Here is an 18578-nt window from a genome sequence, read left to right on the forward strand (position 1 = left end):
GTGGAAGAGGACCAAGGATGTATTATAAGAGCTGGATACCGGACTAAAAATGGCGCCCATTCAATCCTATAGGAATTACTCGCCTGGCACATATGCCAAAAAAAGTTTTTAGCGTCCGGGTTTGCTTCCGTGGCCCACTGAATATGCGCAGTAGTGTTTCCCCCGCTAGCCCCGCCCGCAAGCTCCCACTCGGCCCATAGACTTTACATTGTGATGATGTCACAGATTTTTAAATCACTTTTCTTGGGAGGAAAGTAATAGTCATAATAGAAAGAGTCATAATCGACATTGTTTGCAGTTCGAGGGGTCCTGTCAACAGTTTTACCGGCGTCTCTTTTACAATGGTGGTCTATGGGGAAAATTTTTGGGCCGAATTTTTGGGGATTTTTCGCTGCAATACCGCGAGTGGCCACTGGGAAAAATTGGCTGCAAGACTGAGCAGCAGCGCCCATCCAGCTCTTATACATCCATGAAGAGGACCCGCTCCCTACCTAGAAATAAAGGGTTCATTCTAAGGTAATTAAAACACAATGATTCTTATCTTCAGCTGATTATATACTATTTAAAACATACTTATGAATATTATATTCAGTTTCTGCAAAGTCCCCTCTGCTAGATGCAACTAAATCTTACACACTGGTCCTTTAAACAAAGAAGGTGGCACCCCCCTTTGGTACGAGCGTGACGTAACGACGCCTCGTTTGGGGTGGTCACGTGATTTTTGGCGTGGTAAATCGAGGCATCGAAACATCTTTCCGCTGTTGCTTTGTAAGGTCGATACAGTGTCGAGTAGTCCGCTTCGAGCGTAACATCATCAGCGGCACCAACTTGCAGCCTCAGCGCCGCGTCAGAGTTCAGGCTTCTCAGTCACTCGGTTGCTTTATAATAATGTTGAGCAGCGTTGCTCTGCGGACTCAAATTGCCTCCATTATCGATGCCCTGTCCAAAGCAGCCGTGGCAGAAATCTCCAAAGTTGTGGAGGATGGTGAGGTGGTGTTGCGGCTGGAGATGTGCCAGCGTGAAAACGAGATCAAGAAGCTGAAGAGCAACATCGAGCTTTTGCACAGCGAGCTGAGAGCAGCGCAGGAGAGGGTGACCCAGCGACCTGCAACACACAGGAGAGATGGTAAGATGGACCTGACACACACACACACACACACACACACACCCAAAACACACTAGTCTACCATGTTAACTTGGTATAAATCTGAGGTACACTCACACACAGTGGTGGAAGAAATATCCTGCATGAAAAATCCTACACAAGTAAACAAACATAAGTATTATCAGTAAAATGTGGTTCAAGTATTGCAGTAAAAGTAGTGATTTGGTCCCTCTGACTGATATATTATTATATATGGCATTATTAGATTATTAATACTGAAGCATCAGTGTTAGAGCAGCATGTTACTGTTGTAGCTGCTGGAGGTGGAGCTAGTTTCAACTACTTTATATACAGTTAGCTGGTTTAATCCAGTGGTTCCCAACCTAGGGGTCGGGGCCCCTCCAAAGGGTCAGCAGATAAATCTGAGGGGTCGTGAGATGATTAATGGGAGAGAAAAGAAGAAAAAACACAGTTCTGATTCACAAATCTGTTTTCAGTTTTTGGACTTTTTCTCTAATCTTTGATTATTGGTGAAATATTGGATCATTTGAACATTTATTGGAATGAAACCATGTGAGAAGTTTAGAGGGAAAATCACTGTTCAGTGGAGCTGTTAACAACTCATAGACATCTGAAATGTGACCCCGACTACACACTGCTTTTTGTAAGACGTCAAAAGCCAAAAAGGTTGGAAACCACTGGTTTCATCTTTAACAATGTGTTGTATTTTAAAAGCTTGTTATATTATCCATTGTGTCAAATCTTCATCTGAAAAGTAACTAAAGCTGTCAAATAAATGTAGTGGAGTAGAAAGTACAATATTTATCTCTGAAATGTAGAGGAGTAGAAGTAGGCTATAAAGTAGCACAAAATGGAAATACTCAATTGGAAGTACCTCAATATTATACTTAAGTACAGTACTTGAGTAAATGCACTAAGTGACTTTCTACCACTGGCCACACATCACACATTGCAGCTGCTCACTCAGAAACTGATGTGAGGGAGCAGAAACCTGTGTTTTCTTATCACCCATCTGATCTTGAGGTTTCAATGGTTGGTGAGGATATTCACCACCATTGCCGCAGTAACCTGATTAGATGCCCCGGGGCGAAAATGAAGTTCTGGGTTCCCTTTAACTCCCAGTTTCTCCCCTTTTCTTTGGACTGTGTACAGTTTTTCTCTGCTGGCCCCAGGCCCCAGGTTCTCTGTGTGGTCATTTGGTTTTAACACATCAGCAGGGACGTATCATGCTCATTTTCAGGTCTTTATCCTCTGCCTGTGGTTCGATTTCAAACCTATAGTTTCTTTTCTCTGGGCCAGATCAGTGGATGAGTTGGTAAACTTGGTTCGGTTTCTTTTCATAGAGAAAAATCCAATTGAACCAAAATGCATGACTAGAAACCACATGAGAACGTTCACTCTGCTTATTGGTCAGATGTGTTGTCCAAATGTTATGTCCAGGTCAGATCTTGATTCACTCTCAAGAAATATTCTTCAAAAAATAATGTTTTATATAAATAACTCCCTACTAGCGCTCCCTCTCTTCATTCAGTCCCTAGCTCGCTCGACCACAGCTGCTCTCTCTCTCTCTCTTTCTCTTGTCTTTTTTAAAATAAGTCGGGACAGCAAAGTCTAACTTTTCTTTCGACGTTATCAAACGAAGAGAAATGTCCTCCCCTCCTCCCAGTAACGTCTTTGTACTCCCTCATGGCAGAGTTTCCTGTTCTGATCAGTCTGATCTCCGGCTGTGATTGGCCGCTGCAGCCTTCAGCTGCAGTGACGTCGGGTTGCGTTTCTCCAAAAGTTCAAAAAATGCTTGCACCGGAAACACTCTACCCCCGTTCAAATGATTGGGAGGACTGGTGCCTTATTTGGTCTGCATACGGCTTCAGGACGCCTCCCTCCTTTTTAGCTAAACTTTCCAAATGTTATCTGGCCAACTGGATCAGATTCCGATTATAAAATGAGTCATTTTGCGAGTGTTGTGACGCTCAGAAAAATTCATTCAACATTTTACAGCTGCTCCGTTTCCAATGTTTGTGTGCGTGAAAATCGCTTTTTGAACCAGTGTGCGTGACGGACCTGGGATTACACGGTTTGGCAGCTATCTCCGTCCAATTGGCTTCACAGCCCGGCGTTGTTCCCGGGGGCTTGGCGAACAATCTGACGCCATCCTGAGGAGGATATAGAGGATGAAGTAGAAGTTATATTGCAAACGCAGCGTTCAGAGCAGGCTGAAGCCCTGGCTTTTGACTTGCATGGAGCATTTTACATACGTTCATCTCAAGTTTTGGAAAAACCACATCCCCTCAAAACTGAACCAATGAATGTTTTAAAAAGATATTTTTTGACACAGGGTCCCTCTTCATGGCTTAATGGGCCTCAAGGTCCAGCAATAAAGAAGGACTCATGTTGAGGCTGGTGGTGAATAGCCTATATCAGAACAAATTCTCAGTTAAATTAGCACAAACCAGTTGAAAGAACACAGTAATGTGGGGCCACCCTTGTTCTCCAACCTCATCACCTCCACACCTCCGCAAGGATCTGTCAGTCTGTCTGCTGGGGTTAGTCTCAATAAATAACTCCTGGAGCAGAACCAGCACACTGAAATAAGGCTCATAACAGGGATGTAGATGCAGTACATACATGATGATATTGCCAATACTGCTTAATTGGCCTATTTTAGTTGCATTAAATAAAGGCTTTCAAGTAATGTCCTTTTCATAAAGGGATTGTTGTTTTGTGCTCTGTCTAGTCTGCCTTTAATCTCCTCCATTAGCACTGCCAAAATACTGTATGATGGGTGTAGGCGTAATCACTCATGTATGTAGGGGTAGCAAATTAATGATTATTCTCATTTTTGTGTGATCTGTCCAGTATTTTTTTTTTTTAACAGTTAATTAATTAATTGTTTAATCTATAAAATGTAAAAACAGGCCATCAGTCTTTAGATTGCTTGTTTTGTCAGACTTACAGTCTGGAACCCAAATATATTCAATTTCAAATTATATAAAACAAAGACAAGCAGAAAATCCTCACATTGTGATGCTGGAATCAGAAAATGTTTGACATTTTTCCCTCATAAATAATAATTAATAAATTAAAAGTCATTTAGTGATGAATTGTTGATGGTTTCAGAAAGTCCAGGTTTGAGGCTCTACCTATATTGTGTTTTACAAATGTTAAAACTCCAACAGTCGTCTCCTGTTATATAATGTGACAGCAGAGGACCACTTTGCTGTTTCTGTGTTTCTCTTACATGTGTCACCTTTTTTAGAAATGGTTTGAACTCACTTTAAAGTGAGTTCAAGTGATGGACACTGTGCTTGTTTCTTTGGTTTTCTTTTTAAAAAAATGGAACAGTGCAAAATAAAACTGTTAAGACCCAGTAAAGGACCATAACAGGTGTTTTACTGGAATGATTCAGACACTTATGTGACTCCACCTCAGCTTTGAATTTTATGTAGTCAGTATCATTATTCCCCCCTTTACTGTGGTGCCACAGATATGTCAGAATAAAGTAAACTACCAATATATTATACGAAAATAATTATAGGATTTGTGTCAAGTAGCCTTTGGATGACCTTTTCATAACTACAACTGTACCATTGTCTTTCCACAGATAGTCAGAGTGTCACTGGGGAGGAGAGGACTTTGCTGGAAAAGGTGCACGCTGATAAGGACCAAAACAGCCTGTCGATACCTGAGGTGCAGGTGAAATGCGAACCCGTGGAAGAGGGAAGTGAAGAGGCCAGAGGACAACCCGGCCAGCTGGGAGAAGAGCTGGGTTTGTATGAGAGGGACCTTGCACAGTGGAGACCAGCGACACAAACTGAGATGGAACGCAACAACTCAGACGATCTAAATTTAGGGCAAAACTCCCAGCTGTGTCTTCCCGAATCCTCTCTGGACACCGGGCTAGCCGTGTCGTGCAGCGGCTCCGGTGGGTTCCAGCAAAGCCCGTTCAGCCGGGGGCTGCTGGGTTACAGTCAGTACCGTAACTTGTACAACACGGTACGGAGGAGGACGGTGAAGAGGTTAATGTTTAAGAAAGGCTTCATCTGTCCGTATTGCGGTAAATGTTTCGAGCGTGCCGGGCACCTCGAGAGGCATAAAAGGATTCACACCGGTGAGAAACCGTACCACTGCGAGATATGTGGGAGACGCTTCAATCAGAAGTGTAGCCTCAAAGAGCACACAAAGATTCACCGAAGATGTAAGTGAAATGCTTTATTGTTGTTTGGATTGAACTAGATGAGAAATAAGTTTGTGGAGAGCATAAAAAAGCTCTGATCCTCCTTTTTTTTTTTTTTTTAACAGCTGCTTTTTAGAGTTGCCCTTGAGCAAAGTGCTTTGTCCTCTGAGTCTGAAGACTGAGTGTACTTGGCAGCTTTCAAGTGTCAGAGAGCTTGATGTACACGCAAAACAGTCTGTGTGCTGAGGCAGTGTTCCTTTGATAAATGTTTGAGAAGAAATTTTAAAAAAGTTTTCCTGCACTGGGAGGTTATGACTTTCAAAACTGGAGCTGCTGGGTATTTAAAGGGGACGTATCATGCATATTTCCAGGTCTGTATTCATATTCTAGGGCTCTACTGGAATATTTTGCATGATTTACATTTAAAAAAACTCCTTATTTATCTTATACTGGCTCTTAATGCAGCCCCTCAGTTCAGTCTCTGTCTTAAACAGGCCTGTTAGCTCCTGTCTCTTTAAGGCCCTCCTCCTGATCAGCTTGCTCTGTTCTGATTGGCTACATAAACAAACAGCTGTAGGAGGAATTCATTTCTTTTTTTCATTCTTTACTCGAAACGGAAACTTCTCAAATACATCTGTACGTGCTTGAGCCCCAATACGATCCAAAATATGCAAGCGGACAACGTGAACAACTCATGGAACAACTTTAGCAACAAAGGCTGCAGAACAGACGGCTGTTTGATACAATCTGATGTCATTAGAGGAGGACGTAGAGGTAATGTTGCAAATGAAGTGTTTTGACTTGCAGGGAGCATTTTTACATACATTCACCTCAAGTTTTGGACCTTCGTCCATGTTCAACATTTGACATCATAACTGTAAAAATAACAGAAAATGACAAAAAGCATGATATGTCCTCTTTAAGGATCGTGGGGGGAATCAAACCTTGAAAACATAGCGTCTCTTGCTCACTGTTAGTGTATTTATTCTTAACTGTATTCATTATTTGGTTCTCTTTGAAATACTGGGACCTTTTCATGAATTGATATTTTAGGTCTGTAGCTGTTTTTTAAGAAAACTGTTGCAGAGAAGCAATAAATGTATCTCTTAAGTAGAGACTGACCGATATATCAGCCAATATTATTGGCCTATCACAGATATATCAGTATCTGCGTTTATGTTGTCTCATATGTGCCAATATTTTAATTTTTTTAAAGTTATATAGGCAGCATTTTATGTATATTTGATCCTTTTTCTTAATTCAAATTTAATATATACGTACATATGTTTTTTGTTCTGTTTTTTTTTATTTATAGTAATTTATAATCATTAAATTCCCAGTGAACTGTTTCAGTGCACTGATGTCATTTTATACAATAAAGTTTATTGTTAAACTGTAAAACATTACATAGCTTTATCACAAGTGTTTGACAACAACGTTAGAAGGATCATTGCAAAAAATGTGTGTTTATGTATACAATCTGTGTATATAAGATTATCAGCTGATATATCGATAGCAGAATTTTTTTACTCCTTAATATTGGTATCGGCCACAAAGTATTGGTTGGGCCCTACTCTTAAAAACTCGAAGGTCCACCACATCTCCCCGACACTGTAGCTTTTTATATTTATTCTTGTGTTATTTTTATTTTCTGACTTGCAGTCTTGGTTCACTTCACAGTTGGAAGTCTTTGGTTGTGACATTCCTCGGTGTCACAGTCAGCAGAGAAAAAAATTTGGTTGAGACGACAGTGAAGGGGGGGGATGGTGACTTTAAAGTGTCCCGCTGACAGCTGTGTGAGCCGGGGTGGCACATAAGAGGGCCTGGTCTTTTATGTCCTTTCTGCACAGGCAATAAAAATCCTGCAATTTTCTCCTCGAACCCCTCTAAAGAACGCTTGTATGGATGAAGACAAGATGTACATTTCCCTCTGAACAAATTGTACATTTTCAGGGTTTTCCCCAGGAAATTGTTTAGCAGAAGTGGTAAGCCACCTAAGATACTGATGCATCTCTACTCGTGATCATTGCAGTTGGCAGATGAATGCCTGAACAATCTCATTAGATACTATATAAATATAGCATTTGATGTGTGACATGCTGCCTATTCTCTTTTTCCCTGAAGGTTAATGTTTTATTTCATTTAAAAAGTTATAACATGTATTTACAAACCACTTACGAGTTTAACAGACATCGTCTTTTTGAACATTGTGTCCCGGTTCACATACTTGCTTGTCAAAAACAAGGCCAAACTCTCCAGAACAGTCAAACTTGTTAGTGCAATATCAGGCTGTAAACAGAACCTGTTAGTTTATCACCACGACAAACCAGTTGCACAAATGACAAAGTCTTAGAAGATTCATGCTATCCCCTGAATCATAACTTTCAGTTCCTGCATTCGGGGTGATGGTACAGAGACACTGTGCAAAGAAAAATATCTATAAAAAATCCATCATCCCATGCCATACATCAGTTAAACTGGTAATTAATGGATATGTCAATAGTGTTACTTCTTAAATTATTTCAAATATTTTATTCCTTGCTTTTTTTTTTTTTTTTTTTACAAAATTATACCTAATATAGTGTATTTAAATGTTTTTACTTACTGCTTTTGATGTGTATGATGTGAAATCTGATGTTGATCATCATGCAAGCTGAAGACAAATTTCTACTTTTGTGCTACAAAGGTGGACAATAAAGTTGTTTAGATTTTAAAATTTGAAGAATTAACAGTCAAATGCTTTTCACTTCTTAGACATGGATGGTAAAATAATGATGACTTCTTTCTACTTAAACAGGTATTCAGCCAAGACCAGTTGAGATCCAAGTGGCTGAACAGAAACCGGTTCCTGAGGAGAAGCCAGGTACTGATACTCGTCACTCTGAGGGAGAGAGCCACAGCACTGCTGAGGATGGCCTACCTAAGATTGAGGACACTCCTCCAGCACCAGTACAGGTCAAATCTGAGCCTATGGAGGAAAATATAGCGCAACCACTATTTCTTGGAGAAAACGGACAGATAAGGGAAGGTGTAGATGACCTCAGGGAGAACTTCACAGCATTTGAGAGAGACAGCCAACAATGGATGTCCAGGTTACAAGGGCAAAACAACTCTGAGATGAGTAGCACAGAATATCTGGGCAGTTCAGGACAGAATATGATGTCCTTCCCAGGGATGGCTCAGTTACTCCCACCACAAGTAGAGGCTTCCCATAGCAACTTCCCCTTTCAGGGGAAACCGTTTGGGGAACTCAAAAACAGCATGATGTCCCAGCCACCGTATGGGTCCTCAGAAACACTCCTGCTTCCAAGTGAAGCTGTTCACGCCGGCCTGCCTGGTCTGCAGGGGGACTCACTGGATCACCATCGACAGAGGAGAAGCAGGTCTTTCCAGGTGATCAAACCAAAGAAATGCTTCATCTGCTCGTACTGTGGCAAGGTCTTTGAGCGTGGCGGGCACCTTGAGAGACATTTACGAATTCACACTGGGGAGAAGCCATACGGCTGCCATATCTGTGGGAGGTGCTTCAATCAGAAGAGTAGCCTCAAGGGCCACATGAAGACGCACAGAAATGGTAAGGATAATGTATTGACTTGGGCAATTATTTTCACCACGATAAATTGGTCTGTTATTTTTTCAATTAACTGATCAATCATTTAGTCCATAAAATGTCAGAAAATAGTAAAAAAAAAAAAAAAATCCCATGACATTTTCCTTTAGCCCTAAATGCCATATTCAAATTTTATTATGTCAAACCAACAATCCAAGATCCAAAAAATTTTGTTCATAGAATAAGAAATCCATTAAATATTCACATTTGAGAGGCTCAAATCAGTGATTTTTTTTTTTTCAAAATATTTGCTGAATAACTTTCTGTTGATCCACTTCCTGTAAAGGTGACACGTTTTATATTAATGACAAATTAAGTTCTCTACATTTTAGATACAGTAGATAGAAATGTTTTCCAAAAGGTTGTCTTGGAATAGAATTCTTTAAGAGAAAATACTAAATTGACAGTATAATTTTTAGGTAAAATATCAATTTTTAACTCCATGACTTTTTCTCTAAATCCGTATCTTGGTCAAGACTGCTTAAAGCCCCATTCCTGTATATATTTTAAAAGCACACAAGCAAACTTGTAAATATTCATTGCTCATTTTAATTCTGTTGCTTTCTTTAAAAAAGGGGAGAACACAGAACTGCTGGAGGCACATCACATGATGTTTACAATGCCTGATAATCAACCGTTGGAGCACCTGGCAGAGCCCAAGACTGGACTGGCAGCTTTAGACGAACAGCTATCCGGCTCCACGTACAACGAGACACTTTGCGAACAAGTGGTAATGGTAAAGCTGGAGCCCGATAGTAAAGATTTTCAGACTCTAAGTCAGACAGGGAATGATGACGCCACAGCAGCACCAGACCAAAGTCAGCTATGGACAACTGGGACAGAGAGGAGGGATGATGCCACTGAACAGTCTGTCTGTGTATTTTTACATGACGTTAAGTATCACCTCAATCCTGCTGCTGGAGCAGCAAATGACCAGAGAGAATATATATCACCATTCAAGGATCTGCCTTTTCTAGACGACAAAGAAAAGGTGGAAATGATGCACAATCCATTAATGGGAATACAATGTAGAAGCTCTGACATGACTTTAGCACCTGAGCTGCGAGATCAACATGTTACACAAGAGGTGTCTGTGAATGAGTACACAGCAGGGAGTGATAGGACCCAGGAGGGAGGTGTATTTGACTTTAATATGACTGACTCAGGCAACTGTGAGAATAACTGCAGTGGAGATGCCACCAGGCAAAACTGCTTTATATGCTCAACTTGTGGGAAAAGCTTTGACAGTTTCAGTTTATTTCAAAAACACCAGTGTAAAAATGTCACTGAGCAATAATTCAGCTGTGAGATATGTGGTAAGATTTTGAATCAGACGGACATTTTGAAATTGCACCTTAAAGAGGACCTATTATGTTCATTTCCTACTCTATATTTTTCTTTTGTGACTCCACTAGAGTAGCTTTGTATGATTCATAGTTCAAAAAACTCCATATTTATCTTTATGCTGGCCGATTATGCAGCCCCTCAGTCCAGCCTCTGTCTGTAACAGGCAGACTTGGCTCCTGTCTCTTTAAGGCCCCCCTCCCGATGAGCCCACTCAGTTCTGATTGGCCGAGGGGCAGCTGTATCAGAGTTGTGTTAAGTTACTGCTGATGCAAACCCAGCATTTCCTGTTTTGCTTCATATTAAAAGCTTTTAAATGACTAAATAATGGGAGACTTTTATTCTGAAGAATTTACAGGAAATGAAATGTGTTCCTCAACAAATTAGCAGAGCTTCGTTGGAAGAAGAGTGTTCAGAGCAGTCTGAAGCTGGTGCTTTTTTCTAAGAGGGATTACTTCTACATACATTTACCTCATTATTTGACACTGGTCATGTTTAACATGAACATCCAATGTTATGACAAAATAAGAAAAAACATAAAAGGTCCCCTTTAAACTGCACATGGAATAAACTAATTTCTAGTGTGCACAAGAAGAATACAAGGGGGGGGACCCAAAAATTCCCAGAAGCCATCAATAGCACACGAGTAGGGTGTAGTTATTGGAGGTAGTGTATACCTGCAGCTTGGTGAAACTAAAATTGGGACTGAAAGGGAAAAGATTTGCGTCCTTGGAAGAAATCCAAGGAGAAATGCAGGAGGCTCTGGACATTGTGACAAAAAAGACTACAGGAAATGTTTCCAGGGATGGGCGAAGCTCTGGAATGAGTGTATCACATCTCAAGGACAGTACTTTTAAAGGGGATGAGAAAGGTACTACTGTGAGATTTATAATGACATTTTTTTTTTTTAACAATTCCGGGAACTTTTGGGTCCTCCCTCGTACGTGATTTGCCACCAGGCTTCATCGTATTCAGGCAATGTGCACAAGACCATTCTGTCATGGTTGACAGTTCATGGTCTAAACAAATACTTGACATGTCCCAAAACTTCCAAAGGCTATAACAGAAGAACAACATCACTTTTCTCACTGCAGTGCTGATTAAATGCATATCCTCAGCAATCTTATTTGCAGTGAGAGCAAAATTTATTACACTTTGCACAAATGTCCTCCTGCCTCTATGACCTCCTCCACCTTCCATTGGCATAGACAGAAAACACAATTGTTCTCTACTTGCTCTGAGTTGGCCCATATTTAGCGTTTGAGTGGCTTTGATAATGACTTAATTACTATCGGAGAGAAACCAAACAATGCCGAGTGTTGTTTTAAGTGGCACTTGAAGCCGGACATTTGCTGGTTTACAGCCAAAGCTGTTGCTCAGACTGATCACTAGTTTCACTTTCCTGAAATTATTTTAATGATACTTTTCAGTGTTTCAAGAATGCGTGAATGCTGAGTCACAGCACTAACTGAAATATTGGGTTTTTGCTGTGCTGCTGCTATTTTCACAGAACAAGTTAAGAACATAAAATGTAAACCAGTCAAAGATATTCATATCTATGCTAAAAGTACTGTATTTTATCACTGTAGACTGTTCGGGTAATTGAAGGATTATTAGTCCAACTAATCAAGCATCACCCTCATATAGAACCACACTGTTATTCTTTTTTGAAACACTGATTATTTCTTTATATTGCAAGGAATAGAAAGAATTTTCCTGATTCGAAATTAATCAAAATTCTCATTATCGTCCAGAATATACAATCTGTGTATTTAAAAAAATATATATAAATAGACAAATCAGTTAATAACATGGATCAGTAACAAAGTTTAAGTTTTTTGTTTCTTTAGTGTAGGGTAGGGTTCAATGATATGCGAAAAAAAAATCCTTGGTGACAAACAATATTAAGTGGAGTTTGTCTGAATCAATACAAATTACAATATCTGCAAAGTGCATGAATTTAGCATATCAAGTTTCTTTATCAAGCTTTTTTTTTTTACCATGGCATTTTTAAATAAAAAACATGAAAAAAGTCTATAGGACAGTTTTGATCAAGCTTTAAAGAAGACATCTTGCCACTGCTGACTGTTGTTGTAACACACAGCTTTGTGTGGATCCACATCAGTGTACTGTATCTTAAAATATAGATTAATACCTAGTTCTCATTTTGAGGGGGATGTAGCGAGGGCACATGTAGAAGGCCAGGGTTGGAAATATTCCTAGAGATGAAAATCCTAATTTTAAATCAAACTGAACTGTCCTCATACAACAATGTACTGTATACCTCAAATTACTATTGCCTTCAAAGTTGCATGTAAATATGTCTTGATAATAATATTACAATATTATGTTGCTTTGGTCTTTCAAAAGGCTAATTTAAAGCAACTGCTACCAAAAATGGTAACAGACAACATGGTAATGTTTGCCATGGGGAAAGCAAAGATGCAACTATAGATATATATACTAAATATTGAACTATTATGCTGGAAACTGGGCTTTATATGTAACTTCTTAAAGAAATATGAAATACCTCACTGATAAACAGGGTTCCTATAGTAATGAAGAGTTTGACAAAGTCTTAGAATTTGGGACTTCTCTTTTGGTTTTATAGTTCACTTTGTAAAAATATCTCCTGCAAAATACATTTCAGTCAAAGAATGCCCTGGTTTAATGTCAGTGATAAGGCTATCTGATAAAATGCATTACAACTAGATAACTAATACAAAAAGCCATTACTCTGGTTGAGTAAATTGCTAAAGGTCCTGAATGAACAACAGAGTTCGCATTTGTTTGTAGCAGGTGGCTGGACTTGAAGAGGTCATTAAAATAGTTTGACAAAACTAACAGTCCAGCTAAGCCTACCGTCCAGGGTCGACAGGGTGACTCAACCCCCTTTATAGTACAGTATGAGTGCCTACGTTTTCACATGGGAATCAAACCTCTAACTGCCACTGCAGTGTTATTGCTTTGCAAAACAGTGTGACAAATTCAAATTCCTCTAAGTTTGTTCTTTCATAATTTATGAGTGTTTTCAGTCTGCTTTAATCCAATGGTTTACTGCACAAGATCACTGATCAATAATGTCGACCGTTGGGTACTCAGTATAGCATGATTCACAGGTATCACATGACCTTTACAGTTATATACATACAGGTCCAAAAAATATATATATAATGAAAAATCTGATTTTCTTTGTTTAGCTTTTTGTATTTTCAAATAAATTCCAAATTAAGAATTGTTGAGTGTGGCACTCTGCTTATTTTAATATTGATCAGTGCAAATAAATGATTGTTGAATGTTTCCTGCACACCTCCTCCTTCCTCCTTCTGTTACTTCTCTCCTCTTGCCTCTCTTTCCTCCAGGGTTTCCACATTCATGGAAAATGTGTGAGGTTTGATCTTGACTAAAAAGCAGAGGACCCAATATAGATCCTTCGGGTCAAATTTCTTGAGTCAAAGATCGCAGATTAGTCCAGTAACTTGTCTTTAATCGGTAAAGATGGTAATGTAGGCTACTTATAATGCAGTACTTTCAACTGTAATTTTGTACTTCAAAAGTCACAGGCCTTCAACATTAAATGTCAGTCTGTTGCAATTACAAGTAGGATTGCAAATACATAAGTACAGCCTATTAAAATGTTGGAGTGAAATTAGAGACTTCATATTTTTTTTGCAGCTCATTCCATTTATATGCAGCAAGTTCAGTGTGAACAAGAAGTACAGCTAATGTTAAAATGTCCTGTGACCTGACATTGTAAATACTGTGTTTAAATGTAACCAGAGAGCAGAGGTAACCAGGGAGTTTTTGCAGTAGAGCCTTATAAATAAACAATACCATGCAATGGTGCTCTCTTTGTTAAGGAGGACCATCCAACCTATCTAAGATGAAATGGTGAGTAAGGAATTAATCACCTGTGACGAAGGGCAGTGTACTGTGATACAGAGGGAGCAGCATGCGTATATACAATATCACCATAATCTAGCACAGACAGAATTGTAGATTGTACAATGGTCTTTCAACTAGCAGAAGAGAAACATGGTTTGTTTCTATACAAAAATCCAGTTTTGACCTTCAGTTTGCTTGGTAGGTGTTCAACATGGGTATTAAAAGTGAGTCTGGTATCCAGCCAGGGGTATGGATATGGGCAGTAGGCTGGATACTCTCAAGTGACCTAGAGAATAGCATACATTTAGTTCTGCCAGAATTTAAAATAAGCTTATGTTTGATGAGAGAGATCTGAAATGTATAAATGATATTGATGATATTGTTTATGATGAATTAAAGAGGATCAAGAGTAGACCCTTGTGGTACACCTATACTAGTGTTTAGGGGACTTGACTTGGAACTGTTGGAAGATACTTCCTGAGTTCAACCTGAGAGATAGTCATGAAACCATTTAATGGACGGTTCATCTGGTCCAATCGAGTGTAGTTTTTCAAGTAAAATAGTATGATCCACTGAATCAAATACTTTAGATAGATCTATGAAAAGTGCAGCACAGTGTTGATGATTGTCCAAGGCTTCAATAATACTGTTAAGTACACATAATGCAGTATTGACTTTTGAAATAGCCATTTACTTGGTTTTATTTTATTATTTATTCGTTCGTATTCACGTGTGTTTTGTTGCACAGAAATACTGAGTGAATCTAAGAAAATATATCAATAAAACAATAAAAAATGCATGAAAATAAAATTTCCTTCACTACAATTTCTTTATCCTTACATATAAACATAAAATAAATATAAATCATCTTCATCGTCGTTTGTTTTTAAGAATTGCGGTTTTCTGACAGACAGAAAAGGTAAGTCACTCATAGTTTTACCTGAAATACCTTCAAGTAATAGCAAACAGAATCAAAGGCCATCATTTCCTATCAGACCTCTGCTCGTCTCTTCCTTGTTCATATGTAATTCTACTGCGTCTGTACTGCGGTATTTACGGTAGATCCCTCCGCCATACGGAAGAAAGGTTCCAGCTAGCAAGAAATGCACAGGGATGTCCAAATTTTTCTAGTGCATCGATCCTTGCAATTTGTAAGAAATCATTGCGATAAAGGACATTTTTATTAGTATTTTTTGTCACATATTACCCTGTATGGATTAACATGGCGTGCATTCCCTTCCAAACCCAATTATCCTCAATAATGGAGGTTTTGGTTAAAGCAGCAGTGGCAGAGATATCAAAACTAGTCGATGACAAATGTGCGTTTTTGCATCTTGAAATATCCCGAAAGCAAAGCGAGAATGAGATGCTACAGAGGAAATTACTAATGATGGAGAATAAACACGCACAGCTGCAGCGAGGGTTTGGTAAGATGCTCAAAAGCCTCATTTGTGTTTATAATTGACTATTAATGCATGTTTTCAAGTATTAAATTGCGATAACACAAATCCTAATCGTCTTATTAAAAAAAGGTAGATAAATGAGTAGAGGGCAGGAATGCTTTATATTCTTACTTAATGAATGTCATTTCTCTGTTAATGTGAATGGAGTCATTTCCTGCTTTTAAAAGAAAATGTAGTTTCAACTGCTAAACTGATTTTCCTCCTTTTCTGCATCCAGAAAACTACATGGACAGAGGAACTGATGTGGGCAACTGTCCACATCCCACAGGAGATATTAAGGTCTGTCTCATTTTTCAAAACACAAAAACTTTTAATTTATGTTAATAATATTACTCAGGGACACAAACCTGTTTGCAGATGTACTTGAAGCAAGGCTGGATTACACACCGGCCAAAGTGGGCAACTGTCCCGGGGACCTAAAATCCCCACGTTCACTCTGTGGCTGTTAGTTTGATTAATTATTTGGGAATATGCACTACTAAAGGGAAAAATCCTTAATTACCTGATTGTGTGTCAAAATCTAGGTTAGAGACCTTCATTATTGCCACTTATAGTGTGCTTACATTACTAAATTAAGATGTGTTTAGTAAAATCACCACTCAGCAAACCTGGGGCCATGTAATATTCCAGGAATAATTGCACATAATGCACAGAGAGGGGTGGGAACACGGGCCCAGCAGCTTATTTTTGTCCTGGGGCCACCAAGCAGGTTTATCCGATCATTATCTGAATCCTGTTTCTATTTTAATGAACCTGTTTAGAATCCCAAAATTGCCACCTAACTGGTTTGGAGCATGCTTGTTATTATTATTATTGATATTTTAATATTTCCCATTTTGTCTAGTTTCCAGAGATTGAAGATGCGACTGTATCGTTCACAATTAAAGAAGAGAGTCCAGACGAGGCGCTGTGGATCAGTGATTCTGCTGAACTAATTGGTGAGTATAAAAAGAAAAGAAAAATATGATGTTTTTTGGTTAAACCTAACACACCTCCTTACATAACTCTTAACACATGTGATCTGCAGGTACTGCTGTACAGTACCCTAATCCAGCTAATGCTCCAGAGAGTCAGCAGCTCGAAGAAGACCGTCAGTTAACCCATCCAGAGGTTGTGAGACAGAAGACTTCAGAGTTCAGTGACTTGTACAACTCAAGTCATCATGCAGGAGAGATCAGTGGCCTTCACTTGACTGTCAAGACAGAGAAGGAGGAGAATCGATCAGGATTCAGTCAGGACAGATGCCAGCACGGTGCAGGGAAGCAGAATCAACTTCCTGCAGACTTTTCCCTGGATGAAAGGGAGAATCAGCTCTGGTCATCCATAATTGAAGGTAACGACATTGACTCTGGTTTTCCTGACTTTTCCAGTGTAGTAGAGGAGTATTCCAACACATTCCCGGACCACTCGGATACCCACGTCGTTTCTAACACTGGCAAGTCAGCTAATGTCCAGCAGTCGTCCTCCCAGAGGCCGTGTAATGGGATATACAACAGTGAGTATCAGAAGGATCCGCAGTCGTCCAATTTTCAGCTCAGACCTCAGGTTGCCGTTTCACAGCAAGACAGACAGAAGGAACAAAATTACTCGCAGAGAAACGCCTCACATGTTGCACATTTAAGGCAGCCAGATGATCACCCCGAGAGGGAAATTGCGGCCACGGATAGACAGGTGGTATCGCACTCGCACAACGCTCTCACACAGGGCAGCTACCACCCTCACACCCCCCACAAACCTCTCTCCGGCACGGCGCGGGGCTATGTTTGCTCGCAGTGCGGAAAGACGTTCGCCCGCCTCCACCAATTCAAGCTGCACCAGCAGAGCCACAAGAGAAAGAGGGCGTTCTGGTGCACGGTGTGTGGGAAGAGTTTCCAGTGTTCTTCCCATCTCAGCATACACCACCGGACCCACACGGGCGAGAAGCCGTACGGTTGCGGACAGTGCGGGAAGAGGTTCACGCAGCAGAGCAGCCTGAGGGTCCACCAGCGCACACACAGCGGGGAACGACCCTACAGCTGCGCCCAGTGCGGGAAAACCTTCATCCTGATGCACCATTTGAAACGGCACAGAATCATCCACACGTACAGCTGAGGCGCAGGAGCGTGGAGCGATGTCACTCAGGTGAAAGGACTCGAATGACCTTCAAAGCCAAATCACAAAGCCAGTGAGTGGCAGCTCTTTTGTTTTTCGTTGGGACTCGAGATTGTGGCATTGCTCACAGACTTTGTATCTTAATGTATATTTTACTATGCAAAATCCATCGGGATGGATTTTAAAACGTTTGCTTCTTTTTTTTTTTAAAAAAAAAAAATACTTTTAACGTCTTATGATTATTAAAACATAAATTTAAATCATGTAAACAGATTTCCCACAAGTCAGTGTTTGCAAGACACCAACACACTTCTAAAGCTAGAAATCCAAAAAAAAAAAAACAAGGCCTAAAAGGTGGTGTAATCAAACAAAAACCCTGCAGCTTTCCTGTTAGTTACCTGCATACTGACCTTCACTTCTAAACTCAGTTTCTTTGAGTCTCTCTTGTAGAAATGAGCTGTACATCATCTCAGCACTGAAACCCCATAAACTCTCCCCTTTACAGCCGCATTCTCCATGAAGTGGATTTCCCATTCAAAGCCAGTGGAGGACCTCTCAGGTTTTATGTTTTGATGTCAACAATGGTAGAAACCTGCTTGATTATTGTTTTGAGTTGGATTTTCCCATAAAATTTCTCCCCACAATCCTTTGCTATTTGTCATGATTTCTGTTAAAGTGTTGTTAAAAGTCATCAGCTGGATGTGTTCGCTGTATTAACCAAATGTCTCCAAGTGATTCTCAGGTGAAGTCTCAGTAAATTTACACTTTAAATTTAAAACATGCAGATTTTAGATGAGAGCATGTTTCGATTCTCAGAGCGTTTCTAGTTTTGGACACTTTGGTCACACTTGTCAATAACTAAGACATGTTTGTTCCTCAAACTAT

The 18578-nt window shown here is 39.8% G+C and overlaps 2 protein-coding genes across 2 annotated transcripts; both read left to right on the top strand.

Annotated features, from left to right (window-relative positions):
• The first annotated feature begins 660 nt into the window (after positions 1-660).
• On the top strand, positions 661-10478 carry LOC122993613 (zinc finger protein 184-like). Its single transcript, XM_044367923.1, has 4 exons — positions 661-1126; positions 4728-5321; positions 8098-8874; positions 9486-10478. The coding sequence occupies exons 1-4, from the start codon at positions 889-891 to the stop codon at positions 10205-10207; spliced, it is 2331 nt and encodes a 776-aa protein (XP_044223858.1). The 5' UTR covers positions 661-888; the 3' UTR covers positions 10208-10478.
• A 4713-nt stretch (positions 10479-15191) lies between these two features.
• LOC122993614 (zinc finger protein 33A-like) lies at positions 15192-18337 on the top strand. Its single transcript, XM_044367924.1, has 4 exons — positions 15192-15566; positions 15820-15881; positions 16447-16540; positions 16630-18337. Exons 1-4 carry the CDS (start codon positions 15362-15364, stop codon positions 17691-17693), a joined length of 1425 nt encoding a protein of 474 aa, XP_044223859.1. The 5' UTR covers positions 15192-15361; the 3' UTR covers positions 17694-18337.
• Positions 18338-18578: the final 241 nt, after the last annotated feature.

Source organism: Thunnus albacares, chromosome 12 (assembly GCF_914725855.1).
Source record: "Thunnus albacares chromosome 12, fThuAlb1.1, whole genome shotgun sequence".
Classification (NCBI taxonomy): domain Eukaryota; kingdom Metazoa; phylum Chordata; class Actinopteri; order Scombriformes; family Scombridae; genus Thunnus; species Thunnus albacares.

Bases quoted from the DNA above. Each gene is read 5' to 3' on its own strand.
- LOC122993613 (XM_044367923.1), top strand. From the start codon at position 889: ATGTTGAGCAGCGTTGCTCTGCGGACTCAAATTGCCTCCATTATCGAT. The intron at 1,127-4,727 runs GTAAGATGGACC...GTCTTTCCACAG, and splicing joins TGCAACACACAGGAGAGATG to ATAGTCAGAGTGTCACTGGG. The intron at 8,875-9,485 runs GTAAGGATAATG...TCTTTAAAAAAG, and splicing joins CATGAAGACGCACAGAAATG to GGGAGAACACAGAACTGCTG.
- LOC122993614 (XM_044367924.1), top strand. From the start codon at position 15,362: ATGGCGTGCATTCCCTTCCAAACCCAATTATCCTCAATAATGGAGGTT. The intron at 15,882-16,446 runs GTCTGTCTCATT...CATTTTGTCTAG, and splicing joins ATCCCACAGGAGATATTAAG to TTTCCAGAGATTGAAGATGC. The intron at 16,541-16,629 runs GTGAGTATAAAA...TGTGATCTGCAG, and splicing joins TGATTCTGCTGAACTAATTG to GTACTGCTGTACAGTACCCT.